This window comes from Brettanomyces bruxellensis, chromosome 8 (assembly GCF_011074885.1).
Source record: "Brettanomyces bruxellensis chromosome 8, complete sequence".
NCBI classification, from domain to species: domain Eukaryota; kingdom Fungi; phylum Ascomycota; class Pichiomycetes; order Pichiales; family Pichiaceae; genus Brettanomyces; species Brettanomyces bruxellensis.
The window spans coordinates 2590326-2614812 of record NC_054689.1 but is presented as its reverse complement, the minus strand read 5'-3'; the positions used below and the strand labels follow the sequence as shown (position 1 = coordinate 2614812).

Below are 24487 nucleotides of genomic sequence, written 5' to 3'. Positions count from 1 at the left end.
CCATCCGATTACTCTACAATATAAAGACAAGAATATCATTGCAGGATCTTTGGAAATTTATTCATTTACCCCAATCATTCATTCATTCATAAACTATAAAAATATGCCAAGGGGAAAATATAGCACTACTAGCCGAGCACATTCTAAAGGTATAAAGAAAGTGAAAAGAAAGGGGAAGAAGGGGGCAAATTCGAAGAAGGCAAAAATCCAGATCGAGAAGTTGAACAGGCTGACAACAGACTCGGATATTCTTGAAATGCAAAATATGATTCGGAAAGAAACCATTAAAAAATCCGAATCCCAAAAGGGACTGAAGGAAACATTAAAGCAGATTAAAGAGGATGAGAAGGAGGATCAAGTGAAGAGAGTGGAGGTTGGAAAACAAAATGCGGCTGTGAAAAAGCAGCTAGCCAAGGAGATGGACTTGATAAATTCGATGTGTCTTTGAAAGATATATTGAAGGAGATATAGATTAAGATACTTTTACTAATAGCATATACAATAACGACAGCTTTTACCAAAGGGAATGGAGGATCTATATGCTAAAACAAAATAGGATCATTGCATAAAGCATGTTTAAAACTACACAGTTCACGCATTAAGAGGACCATTCCAACCGGATTTCGTTTAATAATAGATTGGGAAACAACGAATAAAGATATATATATATAATTGCCCTGCACTAACCCGTATGTAATACATATTTTCTTGGTATTTTTTTTTCCAAAGCCTCAAACTCGGGAAAAGCGCGGTCATCTAGACTAGTGCACCGCCATTATTTAGGGATGCCTTATGCTGCAATTTGTAAATAAGAAAAATTTCACTGCTACTTTTTTTCTTCTCTCAAAATCCTTATTTTTCTTATTGTCCAGCGCTGCCTCAGGAGTTGATCTCATTATTATTGTTGATACTTCAGTTTACTGCTTAAAAGCATGAAAGGCAGATCTTGACTTCGATCTTTCAATATTACTCAAATACACATACACGTAGGGATACCCAAAGAAGGAAAAGCACTGGCTGCTTTTACTCTTTAGTCTTAAAAGCTTCACTCATTTAAGCACGTTCTTTTCCTTGATAGGCTTTTATTTCATTCTTTCACATTGACCACATAAAGGCATATCTCAAACATAAAACAACAGTGCAGACTTAGACCAAAAATACAGATAGCACTTATCAGGCATCTCAAACACTCTTTTTTGCTCCATTTCTGCTTCAGATGGAAAGCACACAAGCACATACTGGAAAGTAAACATACGGCCAGCACAGTTTGACAGATTTACTTCAGAAGTTATTTACACATGGCTTCCACAACTGTTGACAGGCTCATAAGCCACACAAGAAGCATGACAAAGCGGTCAAGACTCGTGCAATCGATAAACGAGGATCTCTGCTTGCAAATGGACCAGCTACAGCTTCATGTTATACAGAAAGAAGACACAATAGAGGAACTTCACACCAGGTTGGAGAACACAAACATATTTCTGAGGCATCTTACGTCACTCGAGCTTCGTTGTGACTTCTTGGAGAAGCAGATAGCCCATTTAGAAGGTGAAGATGCCTCAGCAAAGGATTCGGAAATCCTGGCAACGAGAAATTTGGGGTTGCACGAGTTCAGAATGTGGAAAGAAAACAACATTAACAGGAAAACAGTCGAGACAACATTGGAGAATCTTGCGAGGGAGTACGACTACCTTACAGAGCAGCTTCAGCAGGCAAATCAGGCCTGTGCTACCAAGGAAGATGAAGATGAAGGAAGGACAAATGTGTCGTCTGTGGACGATACGTATACTGAAACGTCGAACGACGCGTCAATATTTTCAACGCTCAACGACTCGAACGCCTCTTCTTCGTCCATTGAGATCACAAATGCTGGTTGCAACAACTATAACGAGCAGGGCTCGGTTGGAAGGTGGAAGAAGTGCCAAAAGCCGCAGAAGAACGAGAAGAAGAGACATTTACTCAAGATGGAGAGCTTTCTCACGATTCCGTACGAGCAGAAAATTGTCCAGAACAAGCCGAGAGATGTTGAGAAGCCATATCTAAAGCATTTCAAGATATCATCTCTGCAATCTGGAGGAAATGGCAGGACTGAAAGTGGTTCTAGAATTGTTTCAACGTCGACAACAGTCTCAGAAGCCTCATTTCCACCTCGAAGCAGCGGAAAATGGCATTTGCCAATACTAAACGTGGCAGCTGAAGATTCAGAAACGGAGGAAAATGACAAAACACTGACCGAAGATTACCAATCCACAGTGGCAGAAGACACATCGAGCTTTATTGGCTCACTATGCTCTTGCACTCCGCACTATACGCATAGGAGACATCTCTCCATGCCTGGGACGAACGAGATGCCGGAGTTAATCTTTGGTGATGCTGAGGGGAATTCTAAGAATGCATTCACAGAGGTGTCGACTGGAAATATACAAGGCTACATTCACCAGCCTAACGGAGAGGAAAAAGCCGATAGTCAGCGGCTGGACTTCAAGTGGCTTCTTCGGAAGAAAAGAGACCAAGATAATGAGTTTCTTGGCACCTCACAAGGGGTATTAAGGCACTTTGTTTCGCAGGATACGGGGTTGAATTTGATACACAGGGGTGGAAAAATTGGCAGGTCCAATATTGGGGATTTCATGAGACCAAAAATTTCGTGCGACGAGGATTCGTACGAGCAGGGATATGCATCTGATGATTCTTATGGGGAGGAAGTTGCGAGACCGCTGATTTTGGAGAGTGTAGAGGAGGAGAGTGATCCATATTATGCGGAGGGTAATTCACATTATGTGGAGGGAAATTCACTTTATTTGGAAGGAGACTCAGAGGAAGACCCTCATCATTTGAAGAAAGATACTAATCACGTGAATAAGAAGAATCCACAATACTCGGATGATCAACACAATTCTGCAGAGACTCCACCTATAAGGTTTAAGGACGATACAGGGATCATCATTCCATTTAAAGCAGCTGCTACAATCAGGAAATCACACTCACACGAGAGCATATTCGACGATTATCAAATGGAGCAGGAAAAGCACAGACTAGAGATGCAGAGTATGGACCTCAAGTCGCAGACTCTAAAATGGCTTAAACCATGCACACCGGTTGTTTCATCAACTCGGGAAACTGTGCGTGGCAGGGGTGAAATCATGCCGAAGTCAAGAAGTGTATTTTGCCGTTCGAAAGAGGAAACATCAGCAAATATGGAATGCCAAAAACAAGCGGAAACTTCTGGAGATACCAAAAAATGCCATATGGAGGCAGATACAAGAAATATTCCACAAGCAACGAATATTCCACAAGCAACGAAACAAATTGCACCGATAGCAATAAGCCTTCCGAATAGAGGGCTGGGAAGAAAGACTGGCTCCACATTGACTGCGGAATGTTTAACATCTGCGTCAACAAAAAGGAGCCGTTGGTGGCAGAGTATGATTCCAAACTCTGCTATTGTGGTTGCGGAAACAGGCACGCTAATAAATAGACGAGCTTCACGTTCTCTTGCAACGAATTGCAGCTCGAGTTACAAATCCAACCGGTTCGCTTCTTCATTTTTGAGACCCCAGGCTGCAAATATGAATGGATCTTTCTCGACGATGGTTATTGGCCATAATGGCAGTCGGATGATCAGCCATGGGTTTGGTTCTGAATTCAACTCGAGTGTTGTTAGTTCAGAGGTGAATCAGGATGATCTTCAAGATGCTTTGGAGGGTGATATAGGGAAGAATTGTTTTGGGTAATGGGGGAGTACCCGGGAGAGAGTAAGAGAGAAAGAAAGAGAAAGACAGAGAAGTAATGGGGAAAGAACTAATGAACTACATGGAGCCATTCCAAATTCAACAACTCACGAAACATTCATTACACGGGTGCGACGAGAGCACCGTAATACACAAGAATGTAATTCCACTAGAAGTTACTAGATTGTATTCAATGAGACATGAAAATCAATTAATTAAAGTTAGAAAAGGTGTAGTAGCCAGTAATGGCAAAGCAACAATTGGAGTAAATGCAAGCTCATATTCCAGCGATGAAACAACTCTACTGCCAGCCGTCATCAAAGCTGCTCATGGACTTGTAAATCTTCATCATGGTTTCCGTATGCCTCACAGACTTTAAGGATTTGGCGATTTTTGCGGCCTTACCGTTCTTAAGCTGTATCTTCTCCATTGCAAACGATCTGCGAGCAGTAAGCGAGGAGACAGACCCAGTGGAGTGTGCAACAGGCTTCGAACCAACGATAACATGAACCTCATGAACCTCGTGACCCGTTGTTGTGGAATAACGAGCTTTCTTCTTCTTTCCTTTTCTGAAAGACGATGCCAATGAATGCGTTCTTGCTGCCAACAGGCCGACTCCGGCATCTTCAAGCTCATCATCGCTAATTGGCTGTATAGACTCGCCTCCATCCTCTAGAGAGATCACATTGGACTTGGAAGACTCTCCCGTGGCAGCTTTCTGGTTCTTCTCAGCACGCCCAACAAGCTTTCTTGGAATCTTCACCCTCATGTGCTTCTTGATATACTTAATTTCGGCCGCACCGTCATCATCAAGCATGTCCTTCTCATCCCCACTCAAGCCGTCAAGTATACCCTCACCTTGATCCTCATCTTCGTCAAGGAAGCTGATCATCGACCTCACCTGATTCACCGTGAGCTTTCTTCTTTTCTTTGGCCTGATCAAAATGTCATCGTCATCATCTTCACCATGATCACCACTACTATCCTCTCTGCTATTGCCACCCTCTTTCGTAAATAGGCCGTCCTTCTTCCCATTCCCGTCCTTCTCTCCACCACTCACACTTTCATTCTTGTCCTTTCCATTATCCTCAAATGGATTGTCGACTGGCGATTCAACCTCATCCACACTGTCCTCAAACTTGATAGACGCACTTCGAATCGAATCAGATGCAATGGTGTCATAAAATGCCCTGGAACTCTGACTCTTAGCCAATTTCCGAAGATTGGCATCTTTCATGTATTGCTTCTCCAAGTACTCCTGCCGTCTATGCTCATAAAACTGCCTCATGTACTCATCTTCATCATCACTGAGCTCGAGCTCATATGCACCATCACGTGCTCTCCTCCTTCTGAATGCTCCTGTTTTCAAGTCCGTGTAGATCTTTTTCACCATCTCATCATCAGCCTTTATATCATGCTTTGCGAGGTCGGCCCTGATTTTATCCTTATCAACAACAATTTTCGATGCATCATCCAAGATCTTCTCATCCTCACTATTTTCCACCTCTGGATCTTCTCCATCCGCACCTCCTATTCCCTGCCACTCATCATCCGACTCTACAGCTTCATTTTCCATCATTTCACCCATTCCAGCCTCTTTGAAAGCTCTTCTTTGCTTATTTTCACGCTCAATGGCCCTTCTACGAGCTGCATTTATTAATTCAACTCGCTTCTTCCTTGTTTCATCATCTTCATAAACAATTTCATCGTCATCGTCATCGTCACCGTAATTCTCATTCTCATTCACATCTTTATTTTCATCTCCTTTAATGTCTTGCTGGGCGGCTTTAAGAACTCTCTTTCTGCCCGAAACATGAACTTTCTCATCATCATCATCATCATCTACCGCAACAGGCTGTGTTGCCATATCTGCTTCATCAACTTGGGTTTCCGGCAAAAAGTTCTGTGAATCAAGAATCTTCTTCTTTTCCTGCACGACCTGTGATTCCAGCCCAGTGTCAATCTTGCTAATGTCTTGCTTGGAGTCCCTAATATCGGCAAATGAGACATTGTTCACAACACTGTTATCCATCCACTCAGAGGTTGTACTATCATCCTTAAACTGCTCACTATCCTTTGACATTAATGTCGAATTGTGCGCAGAAACGTTTGAGTCAACATCTTGAAGCTTTCGCAAAACATCCACACCTTGCACCCCTTCAAACGACTTGTTCGATGTAGTGCTCTGGTCGAAAAGATCTGCCAACATTGAGCTGGCTTTATTCGCCTTGATTGCCGATGCATCAGGTATCTGGAAGCTGATTTCTGATGCCGCATGGTTCGAATTGCTCTCATCATCAGATTCGGTATTTTTCTGATTCTCTGCACCATCTTCTGACTCCTCTTGCTTCTCCTTGTTTTCATCTTCATCTTCATCCTCCTCCTCATCCTCAATCTCACTCTCATCCAACTCTTCTTCAACCGGTAGTTTTCCTTGCAAAATCATCTTGTTCCGACGCTCTTTTTCTTGCTCAACCTTGGCCAGGCGCTTATTTCTCTCTAATTCTTGCTGCATCATCTCCATAATTTCCTTTTGGTTTGCTGCATCCTCTTTTTGACCCGAAGTTGTCCGCTTTTGCCTTTCCTTATTCAGTTTAATCATTTGCTTGAGTGTTTCTTGGCGAAGAAGATCCTTAATCGTCTTCTTACGCTCTCTTTTCCGCGTCAACTTCTGTGACAGCATACGTTTCAAATCAAAGAGTCTTTTCTTGTCTGTTGCAGACGGCTCTTGATCGATATCGTCGTCATTATCATCATCTGAATCTAGATCCACCATCTTCTCCTGCCCAGACTCTTCTAATATATGCTCTCTGTAACTACCAAGTGGAATATGAATATCTGACTTCTTGCCCCCTGCTTTACCAACAAAGTACACCTTGTCCGTCTTTTCGGGTCTAACGGTAACATTTTGGTCAACCAGCTTTGGTGATGATTCTGGTGTCTCCTTATTTGCTTCCGAAAACACCTTTTCATCCTTCTCTTCCTCATCAGATGAGGATTCAAAAGCTGCCAAAAGCTTGCCGGGAGTGAATTTGGTTTTATCCGACTTCCGTATAATTAATCCAGAGCTCCGGATGAGTGCATTCTGCTTAACAGCGTTTGCAAGCTTCTTCATTTCCGGATTTGTCTTTCTCCGGCTCTTTTTAGACGTCAGTTCAACACTTTTAATATCTATAGCTTTAGCATGCTTGTTGTCCTTCTTAGTTTCTGAAACTTCTTGGCTCATTTTGTGCTTCTTCTTCTCCTTTGCCTCCCTGTCCTTTTTCTTTTCAGCTAGTCGAAGATTTATCTTCTCCTCACGAGTCATGCGTTTGTATTTTTCCAGGGGAACACCAAGTGCCTCAAAAGTTTTGTCTTTAACATTTGCGCTTTTCGAATCATCTCCCAGTTGAGTCAATGCTCCTTTTCTTCTATGTGTGGTGACAATCTCTTCATCCTCATCCACATCTTCATCCTGAACTCCATTTCCATCCTCATTCTCAACTTCTTCCCCAATTGTCTCATTGCTTTCAATTGGAACTGTCGCTTTGACGCTTTGGCTTAAAAACTGCGTTTTCGGAATAACCTGTGCAGTTAATTGATTCTTCAGGCTGAGACCAGAAGCAATCTTTTGAGTCGTGGCCTGAGTTTTCGGTATCACTTGTGTAGTCGAACTTGAAGACGCTTCTTGATTAGAATCTAACCTTAACGTAGAATGCATACTAATATTAGTCTGAGTCGCTTTTTGCGTGCTTCCTGGTTCAGTCTCCAAGGCCAATGTCTGTGTAATGGTTTCATCTATTTGTGGAATAGTAGCTGTCTGCGGAATAGTGACAGTCTCTTCAATTGGCTCTGTTTCCAAACCTCTTGAACTTTCTTCTATTCTCTCAGTGGAACCCAAAGACAATGTCGGTTTCAATTGAGTGGCACCTGGCTTTGCACTTTCATTTATTCTCTGTGTGTACAAAGGTTGATCATCATCATCATTCTTTTCCAATTTGTCACTAGCCTTCTCTTTCTTTTCACCTACTTGCTGAGTGCTTTCATGGCTTCCTTTCATTCTCTTCATTATGTTGGTGATAAGACTGGAGTCTAGCCCCAATACACTCAAGTTTGGTTTTTGGGTAAGCTTCAAGCTGTCCTCATTAGTTTTTTGGGTGTCGCTTAGAAGTTCATCCTTGCTGTTGTTATTTTTAAAGATGGTGAAACTGGCAAAATCCACTTGGGATTCAGAATCCGGATCGTCGTCCTCATGGACACTAATTTCGGACATCTGCTTTCAAATAGGGGAAAGTGGCTATAATTTGCGAATAATTCTGCCAAAATACCTGGGATATGATGATTTTAGATTGTGATCTGGGAAGTTAATGCAATTTATAAAGTGCTTTTGCTATGTTATGAGCAGAAGAAACATTGAGGAAAGGAGGTAACGCGTACGCGTAGGGTATGCGGTATTAGGCAATATGAAAAAAAAAAAAAAAAAAAAAACTCGAGCGCATCAGGCTTGGATTTCGGTAATGTTCATAAAATTGAGGATCGAAAAACTGGAAATACCTGGTTTCAGTAAGAGTTGAAATCTGAGCAGCAAGGACTAGGGTATTCATGTTATATCACACATTGAGCTGATTGAAAAACAAGGAAAACTATTTAAGAGGCTATATGGGGCTCTTTTACGTATACTCATCTGGAAAGTTAATTAACTTTGGTGCCAAGTTTTCGGAAAATACGAAGAACTGAACTTTCCAAAATGGAATTCACTATCTTCAAATAAATTTGGGTGCAGGGTGAAATCAAAAATGAAAAGGAGGCATTCTAGAAACGGAATTGCTTGAACTGACATAAAAAGGCTGCAAAGTTAAGAAAGGGGAATTTTGGGAAAAGTTGTAAAGCAGGTAGTAAGTAACTTCCACTTATCAAACCCGCTTTTCTAATCTAATAATAGATATGCATCTTCATCGGTAGAGTGATTTATACACCAATCTGACACAATGGCCTCTATACACATGAAAATTCAAGTTGTTGTCAAAGTTATCATTTTAAATAATACTGTGAACATTAAATGCAATTTACTTAACGTATCCCATCCTGTTAACCTGCCCAACAAACGATGTTCTGGTCTGGCTGTGAACTCGAATAGACGCCAGTACCTAAAAAATACCGGCTTCAAACCGGGTGAGATCTGAGCCTGGATTTTTTATTTTTTTTATTTTTTTATTTTTTTTTTGGATCTCATCACATCTTGACAGCTGGAATATACAGGTGGGCTCGTTTCAAGTTACCCAATTACAGCAAGACAGCATTAAATACGTCGAACAATCAAGAACGAGGAAGTACCAATTGGGCACACTGCAGCATTTACACAATTACTGTGTGCTTTGTGATTTGATCGATTTTCCATTTCACCAGCAAAACTTATAATTAGATAGCCGACTTTTGTACACAATCTGCTGCAGCATCCACAATTATGGCCGAGAGCACGAATATAAACACAGATGCAGACTCTGGCCGATCTGTGCATCACGCCGCGTCGATTGGCTCGATTATTACGGGATCCTCGGGGTCATCGAGGTCAAGAAATACAGATGGCAACTCAAATCACATTCGAGAGACTGGAAGTCAGAATGTGAGCATACCTTCAAAAGTTGAGGCCGTCCAGTTCTCTGGAAGCCCGAGTGGTGGAGAGGGATCACTGGGGAAGGCGCCTGTGTCCGATCAGCGGGCAAATGGGGTCGCCGGGACTGCTAATGGGGCGGATTACCACCAGGAAAGGCAATATGTGCATTCGCCGCAGAACGGCCAGTATATGCAGCCCGGAAAGCCCGGAAAGCAGCACAAGCCGGTGCCTGCAGCACAGCAGAGGCACCCAGTGCTGTACCAGGGGATGCAGACATACTCCGGGTCGCAGATGGGCCAGACAGTACCAAATCAGATGCTGTTTAACCGAAATTTTGCACAGGGAGTCCACTCGGCACACCAGCTGCAGGGAATGAACTTTCAGCGGCAAGGAAACAGCCAGTATGTGCCGCGGCTCGAGAAGCTGGTCCCTGGGACGGTTTTGGGTGTCGGAAGCCACCATGCTACAATTATTGGCTTTATTGGCCAAGGAGGTTTCTCTCACATTTATTCTGTACGGATGGACCCTCCAGAGGACAATTCGAGCATTGCATGTCTTAAGAGGGTGATTGTGCCCAACAAGCGGGGATTGAACCGCCTAAGGGCAGAAGTTGATGTCATGCGAAGACTCTCAAAGTGCGAAACTGCTGTTAAATACTACGATTCGAACGCTGCACACATTCCAGGTTCCCCGGGTATGTACGAGGTTCTTCTGCTCATGGAGCTTTGTGAGAACAACTCGCTTCTTGACTACATGAATCAACATCTCAGAACACGGCTCACAGAGACGGAAATATCGTCCATCATGCTTGATGTGTGCAAAGCGGTTTACGAAATGCATCGGGTCAAGATCATCCACCGGGACATCAAGATCGAGAATGTGTTGATTGACAAAGAGTACCGGTTCAAGCTCTGTGATTTTGGAAGTGCCTGTCCAGTTCTTCCTCCTCCAAAGGACGTTTCTGGCTTTAAAGCACTGCAAAATGACATTATTCACCAAACTACGCCGCAGTACAGGTCTCCGGAGATGATAGATCTTTACAGGGGATACCCAATTGACGAGAAATCCGACATCTGGGCTTTGGGCGTGTTTCTGTACAAGTTATGCTACTACACAACACCTTTTGAAGTTGTGGGAGAGCTGGGAATACTACATTCTGCCTATGAGATGCCGGCCAAACCTATCTACTCTGGGCAGATCAGACACCTAATTGGCCTAATGTTGCAGGAGGATCCAGAATTTAGACCTAATATCTACCAGGTGCTTCTTCAGGTGGCGGATATCGCCCATATAAATCCGTCGAAAATAGAAGTTGAAGATATTTACGGACAGGGGGAGTATTTAGAGCCCCAAGGCGGTGCAGGTGCAACCGTTGTTGATCATATAATGCCTTTTATGGCCAGCAGGCGCCCGATCAGGTCGTATTTCCAGCGGGATTTTGATGATTCGCTGATTGGCCAATCCACGAACCCTTTCATAACGGGTGGAAATCAAAGAGGAGTGGGGGAAGGCACAATTGGAAGTGGAAAGAGTGGAAAGAGTTTGAGTGAGAGCTTAGGTGAAAATAACAATTTAACTGAAAATGAAAAGAATTCAATCCAAAGGAACGAAACTAATAAATCCTCAATTGCAAATGCAACCGCCAAAACTTCTCTTCATAGAACAGCATCACAAGAAAAAGTGGCTGTACTACAAACCTTGCCGACCACCTCATCAACAAAGTTAGAACCTCTTCCATTGAATAATTCATCACTCAGTATTTCCTCAGCGAGATCCAGCGTCTCCTCCCAGGCTTCAAGTACAAAACTGAGTGTTGAGGCTCAGAAAGCAACATCAAACCCGTTTAGGAAACCACAGACGCAACAAAGTACAAATCAGAATGTAGGAAACCTGAATATAGACCAGATAGCAGACCAGATATCAGATGAGACAATGAACAAAACAACAGAACAGAAAGCAGGATGGAAACCAAACAAGAGCGTGAATCCGGTTCCGTCCGTTAAAATTACCGGCGCTAAATCTGAAGTTCAGACAAGTACTGATCCGTCGGCAGGCGAAAAAACAGACCAGTCGCTGTTGAATGTCGCGCCGATCGACGCACAAACTACGTCGGCGTCCACGTCGACCGACTCGTTGGTGGACAATGTTGAGGAGCGGTTTCCGGATATATTAAGAGGACCGAAAGATACCAAAGCTGAGGAAAAAAGATGGTCAACACACAATCCGTTTCCAAACATCAGCAATGAGTATTTGAGAGGCGGGGCTGTGCTAGAAACGGATGGAAGCAACATTAAAATACCAGAAAGAGAGGAAGAGTTGGCGAATGGAATTGATTTAATCGATTTGACAAATCGAAGCGGGAGGTCCGAGGAGGGGAGCAAGCAGGATAATGCACCGATTCCGAAGAAAGTGGGATCAATGAATCCGTTCGACTTGTAGGAAGGAGAAAGGGAAAAAGAAAGAATGAAAGAAGAGAAAGCAAGTAAAGCATTTTGGATTAAGATACTACACAGCATGTATTAATGGCAATAAGAATATATTGAAATGTATTTAAGTTAATATTGGGTAATCCCAGCCGAGCCACACTCAAGCCTTGTCCTCCTCGAAAACAAACCAGTCGTCTGGGTTGTAATTCTCCTGAGTTCCCTCGGGAGTGCCCTTGGCCTTAGGAGTGGAAACTTCAACATTTGAAGATTCATATTCGGCCAAAGCATCGGCACCCTCAGCCTCTAAAGCTGGTGCCTTTGCAGCCTGGGGCAACTTCCATGGCATTGTGGCTTCCTGGGCATCTGCTTCAGTAAGAGGCTTTGGCTTAAATGCCTTGAGCTCTTTTATATATAAGTCTTGAACCAAGTTTGGTCTGAAAGATGACACATGGAAGCATCTAACACTTCTCAATGGAGCAGTCTGAATACAATGTTATGTTAGTAACTGAGAGGCCATGTACAAACAAGAATCTTGAAGATTTGTTTCAGATTTGGAGTTGTAGAGCATAAAATGTCATGAGAAAACATTATGAGAAATACCATTTCAAACAGGCACAAAGAGGTATTATGATATGACATAACAGTGAAAAACCAACTATCATACTGACCCAACAGTGATACCCATCTTATAATTCAAATAATTCCTGGTGTCATTGTTACTTGTCCCAATTCTTGCCCAAACCAAATTAAACAAATATTATTCCACTTACGGCTGTCTTAGTGATGAATGAAAACATTCTGTAGTTTTGTATCCGTGCCTCGAGAATATGATGTGACGGAAAACAATGCGATGCTTTGCTCTTGTATGAACAGTTAAAACTATGCTTTACACTCAATTGTACGCAACTAGGTATAGTTAATTTAGTTGATCAATCCATCCCTCGTTATTCTCAGTTTTTTACTTCTTATTTTTTTTGGTTTCGCTTCTCCGTATATTTCGCGCCCCATCCAGTCTTGCCGAATATAGCTGCTATGGAGAAATAATAGGGGAAACGAGCATGGAAAAAACGAGAAAATGCTCAAAAAAGCTCGACTCTCGTTGGCCCAGAGGTAGTGAAAAGAGAGGCGGGGAAAAATATCCAGCACATCCTTGCACCAGTTAAGCGGAAGAGCTGCTGATCGATCAGGTGTAAGCAAAGAGAGAAGTTACAACAATAGTGACAAGGATAGACCAGAATACAGCAATGAATAGGCGTGGGCAGTACTACACACAAACAAATCATTCAACATACAGAGAAACTAAACTTAGACGATAAAATAAAAAAAGATGGATACATAGATACATACTACATAGGAAATATGAAAAAAGCGACGAGTAGGATTGAAGAGGTAGATATGGCTAAGGCAAAGAAAGAATCCGCACAGCAGCAGTAGCACGGAAAAATAAAGATGAAGGATAAGAAGAAATTAAAAAGAGACAGAGCAAAAAAAAAAGCATCAAGCATATCTACAACACTCAAAAGTACCATCTTTATTAGTGTATGTGAAATCACAAGTCAGCGTCATCCTCATCAGGCAATGGCATAGCTGCAGCCTGGTCCATCTCAGCCTGGTACTTGTTCATCAAGCTCTTGTCAACCTGGACTTCAGGAGGTGCCAAAGCTGGAGATTCAACAAACTCCAACTGGTTGTTTCCAACCAACTTTCTGGCCAACCATAGGAAAGGCTTCTCAAAGTTGTAGTTGGACTTTGCGGAAATATCAAAGTACTGTAAGTTCTTCTTTCTGTGGAAAGTGATGTTCTTGGCCTTAACTTTTCTCTCCTTAACATCCACCTTGTTACCGCAAAGAACAATTGGAATGTTCTCGCAAACTCTCACCAAGTCTCTGTACCAGTTGGGAACGTTCTTGTAAGTAATTCTTGAGGTGACATCGAACATAATGATACCACACTGACCGTTAATGTAGTAACCATCTCTCAAACCACCAAACTTCTCCTGTCCTGCCGTATCCCAGACGTCAAACTTGATCTCACCGAAATTCGTGTAGAACGACATTGGGTGCACCTCCACACCGGATGTGGCCATGTACTTCTTCTCGAATTCACCTGTCAAATGTCTCTTGACGAATGTGGTCTATTTAATAAGTACAGTTAGCTTTGTTAGTATCCATGGCGACTGAAAATATTTAAAACGCGGGAAAAGAGACGTTCTGCTTGTACACTTTGCCTCGATCTTGCTGCTGATACTTAGTTCAAGTCACTTTAAATTCATAACCGCCAAGTCTTTCGGTTTCTGCCGATTCGACTTTTCAGGATCATGATGCTCCGAGAAAAAAAAAAAAAATAAACAAAAAAAAAACGATTTTTTATACTCTCCTTTTTTTTTCTGAGGTATCTATCATCATCACCTGAATCATGTTGAAATCAGATCATTGTGAAAGTAAAAGACTAACCACCCACTTGTAGCGTATTATACCTAAAACCATGTCAATGCAACAACACCTGAAGTAGAAAATTTTTCCCTTAAAATGTAAAAAATTTGGACTTACCTTTCCGACACCACCATCTCCAACCAAAACCAATTTGAAGGTTGGAACATTTTGTTGACCTTGCTGTGGCTGAGCAGACATCTTTATATTGTTGATACTAGTATAACAGTAATGCGAATATAACCAGGAAAGGTGGCACTAATTAGTGGTATCTGTCAAAGTACCGTAAGAAGTTAATGTATCAAGAAGATAGCGAAAAAAAGATGTGAGCGCAAGATTAAAGCTGCGATGTTCAAAGAAGGGGGAGAAAAATCTTGGTTACTGAATAATGCGGCCAACGAAAAAAAATTCACTGGGGAGAAAATAGTGGAAAAAAAAAAATAAATACAAAAAATGCCGAAACCATCGCCCCTCGCCCTATTGACACTACAAAAGTCCGTAAAAACAAAAAAAATGCAGCTGTGGAAAATTGGAAAAAATTCAGTACCCAGTAGTTGCACCGCCGTTTTCTGGGAATACGCGCCGGCTAAATAGAGAATTGGTTTACAAGAACAAAACGACAGGAAGGGCGGCCAAAAGAACAAAAGAGAACATGCAATTAGATGATATATATGATGGTGATGGGCTGGCAGTATATGAGAGGTAGGAAATTCCAGAGCACAGCGAATTTATTGTACATAAGGTTGAGGAGTGCCACCCGAAAAAAAAAAACAGATGTGGCGGTGCAAGTGGCGCAGCAGAAAAGAAACATCCGGACATTAGAGCTTTCAACAAGCTATTTTTGAGCCAAAGCGACGAGTAAAGAGTCAAAAAAAGGCATCAAAGTTGTGTGCGGAAGGACAGATCCAGGTAAACCAAGTGAGAAGAGGTCGAAAAATGACATTTAGGCCCCCGATTCAGTACGGAGACGTGCGTTTCGGGTAATATTGGGTGGATTGTCGATAACCATCCATCTGGTGACCCCGGAAAGCACGCTCATTAGCAGGCCCACCCCTCGGCTGCCCGCCAAAGCCACCACGCCTTCCAAAGTGGCCTCCCCGGTGCGTATTTTGCGAGTTTTTCGAGACGAACTTGCTACTATGGTGATATTTGTCGATCGGAGTCGCAAAAATGCGCGTTGCTGCCTGTATTCATCCTCAGCGGCCTTTTCTGTGAGCTGGTGTCTCTTCTCAGTATCGAAAAAATAGTGAGAAGGCGGTGGAGGTGGAAATTTGGCAAGGGTTGGTGGGGGAGGTAATTCTAAACTTTCAGATATGGAATCTTCGTGTTTATGGAGATGGCCGGGCATACCAGCATAAAACCTGGATAAACTGTATTGGTATGGTGGGGAGAGAGTACCCGGCCTGTATGAAGGATCCTGGGTTGGATCCTTTAGGCATATAGTCTGATAATATTGACAATATAGACGAACGTGGTTTTTTCCTTGGAGATGCGATCGTATCACAGAATGCGAGTCGTGCTCAAGGAAAACATCACAGTATGGACAGTAATAGCGGCCCATTTTAAACTGGGGTAGTTGGAAATGCTGAAGGGAAGAGTATGGGGAGGTTTAAAGTGAAATGTAAGGTGAATGTAGGGTGAAGTGTGGGATAAAAAACCAGTTGAGTATATGTGAGAGATGAAACGAGTCGAAAAGAAACGAAAAGCACAATGAATCTAAACGTCGATAAAAGTAGAATGCAAGCAGTTATTGAATGCACCTTGAAGCGGCTTGAGAGTGAAGATAATTGTGATTATATGAATTTCGTATTGAGTATATTTCACTCGTAGGTTTAGATTAGTACGAAAAGGCTGTGGGGGAAAATGTTAGAATAGCATCGGAGAAAAAAAAAAAAATTACGTGCAGTGAAATTTGGCAGATCCATTTATTCGAGCTGAGACTAATTTATACGGTCTTAGGACAGAGCACTCGCCAAGTTATACGACCAACGAGAAACCATACTAGCGGTTTTATTCTTTTTCAGGCATTGCAGTGGACAGATACACTTTAAAAACACGAAACAGCGATCAGGCACGCAGTAAAAGGCTCAAATTAATCATTGCAGACGGTCTAGTCTTTTAGTAAAACATACATTACAAGAAAATGTCACTTCCAATAACATACGACCCGGTGTCAAAGAAGGTGCATCTAGCAGAGGGATACAATGCGTCGGAGAACGAGTTGCTCGAAAAGGAAATTTCGCAGTTGAACACTTTGATGAAAGACTATGTGAACACAAACTCTGATGTGCCGGCACTGCCAACACCACAAGCATTCACAAAGAAGCTTTCTCTTTTGGTGAGAAACATGCACACTGGAGCTGCGAACTCGATGAAGCAGAAGAAGTACAAGGAGGCCGCCAAGCAGTTTGACTTGGCGTTGGGATTGGCCACAGCAAGGCCGAAATTCGAGAATTTCCAACTTAGCATGGCAGAGGTGATTATTTGCCTCATGGGGCGGTGTGACGCGTTAATGATGGACAAGCAGTGGCTTGCAGCCTATCAGGATGCAGAGATTTTGTGCCAATTGGCTGCTGCTGTGCCAGAAAGCCATCTGAGGAAAGGAGTATGCGAATTGCAACTTGGACACCCATTAGAGGCACGGACAGACTTTGAGAGGGGTCTTTGTTTCAAGCCTGGGCATGCGAAGCTTGGGATGCATTTGAAGTTGGCCCAGGCTGCGATTGATGAGCAGAATGGTGAAAATTAGGCGCCTGATGCATCTGTATGTATGCGTGTGTGATATATGGGATGTCTTTTTCTATCTATGAGCTTTTTTTTTTTTTTTTCCGATGCTGCTTGCCGTAATTTGTGCACAGATCAACTGTGGAATGTACTCAGAATGCCCATAATACAGAATACCCGATGATAAGTACATGTAGTAATGCTTTAGCGCTGTATTGACGACTCGGTATTGGAAACCGGAATCCCAAATGAGGTGGCCTGATTTTTGGCAGCATCACGTGACCCGGGCGACAGGCCAGAAAAGTCGGGTGACTTTTTTTTCTCGCGAAAAATATATATGGGGAGCGATTCCAAGCACGGATCTTATCTGGAGTCAGATCAATCGTAATAAGTGCAAGGGCAGATACGCGAGTATTTTTTTCATGTTTGAACAAAATTCGGAACCTTAGGGTGGCACACGTATATATATTAAATCTAGAAAGAGGGCAAATTGTGCAATTTGCGACATTCCGGTGTGTTATATACAGCTTTTGCGTGGCGGGATCATAGAAAGCCGAATAAAGGCAGCGGGGGAAACAGGAGCGAACAAAGACAAAAAAAAAGTCGAACAAGGAAGAGCGTTTCGAACTCCGCGACGCGAATTTATCGAATTAAGAGGTAGAAAAGACGACAAGGTCTGAAAGGAGAACAGCCTAAGGGAAGGGCAAATTCAGGCGGGACAAGACAAACAAGAGAAAAAAAAGTAATGAACGGGGAAGAGGCCAGCACAGAAAGAATTGCGCGGCAACCGGTGCGGCGCCTAGAAGGGCTCACGGACCACGTGGTGCACGATGTGGGCGCGTATGGGAGCCGATACAGGGAGCAGCCTGCGCGGGCCGTGGGCCGGATGCACTTGAACATTTCGCCGGGTCCGAGATCGGACGGGGGCGCTGAGGGAGCGGAGCACAAGAAGCGGCGGGTGGAGCCGCAGGCGAGCGTGATAGACCTCACGGCGGAGGAGAGCGCAGGGGGTGCGGAAGAGGGTGTAAAAGAGGGCACAGGTGCAGATGCAGGCGCAGATGAAGGTGCTGCCGCCACAGCGCAGGAGATCCGCAACATGGATAGCGCTACAGCGCAGGCTGGCGACGGCGGCGACGGCGACGACGACGACGATATAGTGATCACTGGCGAGGTCAGAGTCAAACCTACAGACTCAGCAGCACCAAAACAACGCACAAGACAAGACTATAGGGCCGAAATCGAGCAGAAGTACACGGAAAACGACGAAGTGCGGCGGTATGTGCCGCAAAACCTCCGGAGCCGGTATCTAGGCATGCGCTACGGGAAGATTGTGAAGGTGACGGAGAATTTGATCGCCAAGGCTACAGCAGTGTCGGAGGAGGTGGCGCGGACGATCGACTGGGCACTCCTGGCGAAGATCAAGTTGATGCACGGGACATCCGTACACCGGATTGCGGGCTCACTGGAGGAATTTGACCAGTTGGTGCGGAAATCACAGGAGATGAACCGGTCTCTGCTGAAGGACGTGGGCAGTCTCCGGCATAACAAGCACTCGCTCGAGAGGGAGTGGAATTACAAGCTTGAGGTGCGAAACGTGCTCATAGAGAAGGGAAAAGTACCGTATAACTTCCGGAGGCCTCCCGTAATGGACATGGTAAAGGTGAACTTGGCGGTGTTCCGGGCGGTGTACAAGAGCATGCGTGAGGTGTGTGAGCGGCTGCGGGGGTTCCGGTTTGACGGGGTGGCACTTGAGGATGTGATTGGGGTGAATATGGAAGGAGAAGGAGGTGGTAATAACACTGCGATCGACATGACTGCGGCCCAATCGACCACTACAGTTAACAGTGCTTCTAAAGACGGCAGTGAGGAGGAAGAAGAGGATGATGAGGAGCCGGAAATCTTGTCTGTGAGCAATATAGTATCGCGGGCGAACGAGTTCTCGCCGTATGGCGGAGTTAGCCGGAATGAGGCGTTGGGAGCAAGCCGGAATGGTGGATTTATGACTGTGGTGGAGAGGCGGAACCAGATGAGGCAAGATAGCAACCAGTTTAGGCAATTAGATGGCAGCCAGGTTGGACAGTTAGACGTCCAGTTTAGGCAACAGGACAGCCAGTTCAGGCCACAAAACACAGCATTCGCAGCACAGCAAGCCAAGGCCTCGCAATGGTGGGAAGACGAGTTCTTCAAGAGTGAGGCAGACGATGCATTGACGATGGATGGTGGCGGCATGATGGCTAACAGCAACGTTTACCGGCAAAATGAAGCAGAGAGCTTGCGCGGGCTACTCAACGGGATCCGGCCGGACGAGGAGTACGCGGAAGGCATGGAAAAAACACCCGCAGACATGCTTGTGCCGTTGTTGAAGCACCAGAGAATCGGATTGGCCTGGATGAAGGCCAGGGAAGCGTCGCAGACCAAGGGAGGGATCCTTGCGGACGACATGGGGCTCGGAAAAACGGTCCAGGCGCTCGCGATCATGATGCGGAACAGGTCCCAGGACCAAAAGTGCAAGACGAACCTCGTGGTGACGCCCGTTTCCTTGCTGCGCCAGTGGGAACAGGAGGCATCGACCAAGTTGCGGCCGCAGGCCGGGTTCTCGTGCTTCATCTACCACCAGACGAACCGCGCCAAGACGTTTGCGGAGCTGCAGCAGTACGACATGGTGTTGGTGTCTTACAACACGCTTGCGTCCGAGTGGAAGAAGCACTATGCGCTGGCGCTAGGCGAGTTGCGCAGGCGCAAGAGCGCCGCACTCCCTGCGCTGGACGCCGGCGGCGAGTCATACCGCTCCCCCTTCTTCGGCGCAGGCGCCAAGTTCTACCGCATCGTGCTCGACGAGGCCCAGAACATCAAGAACAAGCGCACCAATGCCTCGCGCAGCGTCGCAACACTCGAGGCTGTGTACCGCTGGTGCCTCTCCGGCACTCCCATCCAGAACCGCATCGACGAGCTTTATCCGCAGCTCCGGTTCCTGCGCGTTGCGCCGTACTGCGACGAGCGCCGGTTCCAGACTGAGATCGCTGCGCCCGTCAAGAGCGGCTGGGACAGCACCCGCGCATACGGCAAGTTACATGCTGTTTTGTCCGCCGTGCTCTTGCGCCGCACCAAGGACTCCGAGATCGACGGCCAGCCGATCCTCCGGTTGCCCGCAAAGCACACTATTGTGGATGAGGTGGCCATGACGGACACGGAGCAGGCGTTCTACCGGGAGCTCGAGCAGAACTCTGCGAAGCAGGCAAAGCGGCTCATGGAGCAGCAGCGGGTGGGGCGCAACGGCGCAGGCGGCGGGCGCGTCAGCGCTGGAGGTGTGCGCAATGGCACAGGGGCCGAAGTGGCCGCAGTCAGCCGTGGCGGCTCCGCCTACAGCTCGATTCTCACGCTTTTGCTCCGGCTGCGCCAGGCCTGCGACCACTACTACCTCGTCAAGATCGGCAACGAGCGCGAGCGCGGCGTGAAGCGCGACAACGCGCGCAGCGAGTACGATGTGTGCCGCGCATTCAGCGCGCAGGCGGTGGCGCGCATCGACCGCGAGCGGGCGCGCGGCCTCGAATGCCAGCTATGTGGTGACGACGTCCCCGACGAAGACGGCCTCTTGCTCAGCGGCTGCGGCCACGTGGTGTGCCGCGACTGCAAGACTCCATTTTTCGATGAGTATGCGGATGGCGGGTGGGAAGGCGGGGATCGGCGCGCAAAATGCCGCATATGCGGCGCAGTGTGCGAAGAGTGCAGGTGCGCAGGGCTGGACATGTACGATGCGGCGGTGGGCGCGGCACAGACGTGGGCGCAGACGAAGCGCCGACTCGGGCTGGGCGGCGGCGCGCAGGACCGCGACTACAAGGCGGCGAAACTCAAAGAGCTGATTGCCGCAGACGGCGGCAGGGTGATGGTGTCGGCGAAAGTTTCGCGGTGCGTGAAACTGGTGTCGGAAATCTTGAAGACGCGCCCCGGCGAGAAAATCATCATCTTCAGCCAGTTCACGACCTTTTTCGACATTCTCCAGGTGGTGCTCTATGCAAACAGGGTGAGCTACTTGCGGTACGACGGGACGATGGACGTCGATACGAAGAACAGCGTCGTTTCGTGCTTCTACAACGACGCGTCGAAGCGCGTCATGCTTTTGTCGCTCAAAGCTGGAAATGTCGGTTTGACCTTGACGTGTGCCAACCACGTTATTTTACTCGAGCCGTTTTGGAACCCGTACGTCGAAAAACAGGCCCAGGACCGGGTGCACCGGATTTCGCAGACCAGGGAGGTGTTTGTGCACCGAATTCTCGTCAAGGGGACCGTTGAGGACAGGATTATGGAGCTTCAGCAGAAGAAGGAGCGGATGGTGGAAACTGCGTTGGACCCGAAGGCCCGCAAGTCCGTCAACAAGTTGTCCCGGACCGAGTTGGGCTTCTTGTTTGGCTTGAATGGTTTAGCGGGGCTCTAGGCTGAGCCGGAGTGATTTATTTGAGTGATAAAGTAATTTGATGGAGTGATTGATGAAGTGATTGATGGAGTAATTTGATGGAGTAATTTGATGGAGTAATTTGATGGAGTAATTTAGATGGAGTAATTTGATGGAACTGGTGTGTGTTGGATTTAGATGAAAGTAATTCGGATGGTGTATCGATATTTGTGATAATTGGATGGGGTAATTTAGATAAGTTATGGTTTGCATTGGAGTAATTTAACTGCGAGTAATTTAGATGGTGTACTGATAATTGGAATAATTTGATGGGAGTGGTCTGCATTGGAGTAACTTTGAGTGGCATGTATTGGAATATTTTAGCTAAGTGATGGTTTGCATTGGACTAATTTGGATCGAAATTAATGATTGAGCATTGGAGTGATTTTAATGGGAGTACCGTGCATTTGGTTAATTTTGCTGGAGTGGTGTGCATCGAACTATATTAGATTGGGTTGGCGTGCATTGAAATAATTTGGATAAGTGATGGTTTGAATTAGAGTAATCCAGATGGAAATGGTGTGTATTTGAATAACTTAGATAAGTGTGTGGATGGTGTGATTGAGTGGAGGTAATATAAATGTGCATTGTGCGGTTGATTGGAGATGATTTTATTGCATTGTGACATGCTTTCGCGGTGGGTGCATAATTAATCAAATACACATACAATACCACTAATCTATATTATATAAAGGTGTTGGTAGCGAGTCTGATGATTTCTGGAAAGTGTATGATACTCCAGACTAATGCATGGTGTTTATTTGCTTTACTTACATCAATTAATGCCAAATTAATGGATTTGTACATTGGTAATCGGCTAATGAATACCTTGGTCGAAAACATCTGACTGTAGCTCTTAATTAGTGTCGTAACTATTAAATGCATAAGATTGACTAATAATTAATGCTTTGGTGTATCTTTAGTAAAAAAGCGCTTTCAATGAACCAAGCATGCTGTAACAGAGTAATTCTTGCTTGATTTAGCTTATTTATTAATTAACAATGAAATAAATTCAGTTCTATAGCTGTAATCGAATACGATAACTACAACTGGTAGCTTTGAAAATAGTATTAACTACATTTATTGACACTCCAATACTTCTTTACGGGAAGATGCTAGTGTAGCAGTATATATAGCAGAAATTGCAATCATATAAAGTTACGCATAGTAACAATTGTACGCGGGATAAAAACAATTCATCTCTCTGAAATAATGTTGGGTGTTTTATAGTTGTCTTCTTAAATAAAAGATTCTTTTAACTTATGGCAATTTATGTCTTAGAGAGAGAAGCAACAAAACATTTAACCTGTCTATGTTGAATAACGATCTTGCCTGCTTTAATTTACTTACTTCAAGTCAGCCTTGAAAGAATGAAATGGTAGGAAATAGAATCTCAGCCTTTATTTATCAGTTTAGTATGAAGTCAACCAATTGCCTAGCATTGAATGATAATTTGCTTTTTTAAATGTTGGATACAAATTAAATGTAATAATTTGAATAATGTTAACGAATTGCAGTGCGGATACGCTGTACCAATTACTACAGCAACCGCAATGTAATATTCAATTCCCTAGATTAGATCGAATATACTATCCATTTTGATGCATGACATTAATGCATTACTGTTTAGAATTGCTTTTAATCGTACCAAGAGTTGTGCCAAATTCCGTTGAGCCAAAAAGTCCTGATAATATATTTAAATGCATGAAATTTTGTTGCTTTTTATCAGCCTTAAGCATTCCACATTCACATAAATGGCAATCAATAATATTACAGTAACCTCATAACAATCACAATAACTATCATATAAACTTCAATGCATTTTAGTACCAGATAGAGTGATAGAGTGCGATATTCGATACATTATTCTAATGTAATGGACATCATATTGAACGTACTAAATCAACACTTCAATGTTTAGCCCCAATCCCAATTTCTTTGTTCAGCTAGTAAAGCAAACTAGAAAACTCAAATATGGGGAAGCAATATGTACAAATAGTGCAGAGTAACATCAGTTTTTTATACATATCCCATATCCTAAATGACGGTAAAGGTTTCTTGAAATCTGAGAAGCATATTCAAATTCATAAGCTGTGAATCGATCAACATTCTTCTTTACAAGTTCTCAGTTAGAAAAAGCTTTTTTTGTTTTTTCTGCTCAAGGTTTATCGAATCACTAAAACATGGCCAAATGATCATTTGCTCTGAAGTTCACCTGTTCAGATATTTCTCCCAATCCTGGTTTTAGCCAAATAACTTAAAAGCATGTGGATCTGTTTTTCACAAATTCAGTAATTGTTTAGACCAAATAAAGTGCATTCCTTTTTTCTCACTTGGTAGGTTTGTTGGGTGACGATCATAAAACAGTGCCATTACCCCTTAATTACGTTTTAGAAAGGTGTTATGCTAAATATGAAGCATGGAAGGATATTAATGATAGTGTGTAAACTGGGTGATCATCAGAGTATACAGAAGCTAGTTAAAAAGTTGCATTTCTTCAACATATCCGCATGTTCATCCAATTTTTTTTTTATTGGACTCATTTCATTGAGTATAACAATATGTACGTACTTTAAATTCATGCTTTCTATATTGTAAGGAGTACTCTGTATTGCGTCCATTAGCAATTCAGGCCTGATCCAGCTCTGAAAGAATTTTTGTAAGATTCAAAAAAATGTGACATTGTCGATGACTATATGCTTCCGTATGTCTATTTAAATCATAAAAACTTCCTAAAAGGACAATAATGATTCTGCCAATCGTCAATGACCACAGTTTAAATGCATGTCGTAATAGTAATCTCAATATAAATGCAAATAGGAATAGAGTGATTACAAGTAAAATATATAATATAGTTGTCTGAATTGCCGTTTCTGGAACCTCATGCACGCGTGACGGCTTATATTTTTTTTTCAACTAACCCCGTTACTCCACGTGAAAAATCGCCTTTTCAATAAAATGTTTTATGTTATTGACTGCTTCTTTGCAGTAAAGAATATTCATTGCCGAATTTAGGACCTCTTGGTAGTACTCGAAAGAATCAAGAAATGAATCTTTTCAACTATAAGCTTTTCCAAATAAACAGGACGAAAGCACTCAAAACTTGATGCAAACGAAACTAATATATATAATTA

General features: G+C 44.0%; 9 protein-coding genes across 9 annotated transcripts; 5 read left to right on the top strand and 4 right to left on the bottom strand.

The window, feature by feature from the left end:
• Nucleotides 1-103: 103 nt before the first annotated feature.
• On the top strand, nucleotides 104-448 carry BRETT_001345 (uncharacterized protein; the record flags this gene model as incomplete). Its single annotated transcript, XM_041279899.1, has 1 exon — nucleotides 104-448. The coding sequence occupies one exon, from the start codon at nucleotides 104-106 to the stop codon at nucleotides 446-448; it is 345 nt and encodes a 114-aa protein (XP_041138113.1).
• Nucleotides 449-1343: 895 nt separating this feature from the next.
• On the top strand, nucleotides 1344-3734 carry BRETT_001344 (uncharacterized protein; the record flags this gene model as incomplete). Its single annotated transcript, XM_041279898.1, has 1 exon — nucleotides 1344-3734. One exon carries the CDS (start codon nucleotides 1344-1346, stop codon nucleotides 3732-3734), a length of 2391 nt encoding a protein of 796 aa, XP_041138112.1.
• A 298-nt stretch (nucleotides 3735-4032) lies between these two features.
• Nucleotides 4033-7983, bottom strand: BRETT_001343 (uncharacterized protein; the record flags this gene model as incomplete). Its single annotated transcript, XM_041279897.1, has 1 exon — nucleotides 4033-7983. One exon carries the CDS (start codon nucleotides 7981-7983, stop codon nucleotides 4033-4035), a length of 3951 nt encoding a protein of 1316 aa, XP_041138111.1.
• Nucleotides 7984-9174: 1191 nt separating this feature from the next.
• BRETT_001342 (uncharacterized protein) lies at nucleotides 9175-11763 on the top strand (the record flags this gene model as incomplete). Its single annotated transcript, XM_041279896.1, has 1 exon — nucleotides 9175-11763. One exon carries the CDS (start codon nucleotides 9175-9177, stop codon nucleotides 11761-11763), a length of 2589 nt encoding a protein of 862 aa, XP_041138110.1.
• Nucleotides 11764-11910: 147 nt separating this feature from the next.
• On the bottom strand, nucleotides 11911-12547 carry ATP14 (ATP synthase F0 subcomplex subunit H atp14; the record flags this gene model as incomplete). Its single annotated transcript, XM_041279895.1, has 2 exons — nucleotides 11911-12231; nucleotides 12521-12547. The coding sequence occupies 2 exons, from the start codon at nucleotides 12545-12547 to the stop codon at nucleotides 11911-11913; spliced, it is 348 nt and encodes a 115-aa protein (XP_041138109.1).
• A 752-nt stretch (nucleotides 12548-13299) lies between these two features.
• GSP2 (Ran GTPase gsp2) lies at nucleotides 13300-14380 on the bottom strand (the record flags this gene model as incomplete). The annotated part of the gene is made up of 2 exons (XM_041279894.1): nucleotides 13300-13884; nucleotides 14300-14380. 2 exons carry the CDS (start codon nucleotides 14378-14380, stop codon nucleotides 13300-13302), a joined length of 666 nt encoding a protein of 221 aa, XP_041138108.1.
• A 742-nt stretch (nucleotides 14381-15122) lies between these two features.
• On the bottom strand, nucleotides 15123-15740 carry BRETT_001339 (uncharacterized protein; the record flags this gene model as incomplete). The annotated part of the gene is made up of 1 exon (XM_041279893.1): nucleotides 15123-15740. One exon carries the CDS (start codon nucleotides 15738-15740, stop codon nucleotides 15123-15125), a length of 618 nt encoding a protein of 205 aa, XP_041138107.1.
• A 582-nt stretch (nucleotides 15741-16322) lies between these two features.
• Nucleotides 16323-16928, top strand: BRETT_001338 (uncharacterized protein; the record flags this gene model as incomplete). Its single annotated transcript, XM_041279892.1, has 1 exon — nucleotides 16323-16928. The coding sequence occupies one exon, from the start codon at nucleotides 16323-16325 to the stop codon at nucleotides 16926-16928; it is 606 nt and encodes a 201-aa protein (XP_041138106.1).
• Nucleotides 16929-17648: 720 nt separating this feature from the next.
• On the top strand, nucleotides 17649-21335 carry BRETT_001337 (uncharacterized protein; the record flags this gene model as incomplete). Its single annotated transcript, XM_041279891.1, has 1 exon — nucleotides 17649-21335. The coding sequence occupies one exon, from the start codon at nucleotides 17649-17651 to the stop codon at nucleotides 21333-21335; it is 3687 nt and encodes a 1228-aa protein (XP_041138105.1).
• Between the last annotated feature and the right edge of the window lie 3152 nt (nucleotides 21336-24487).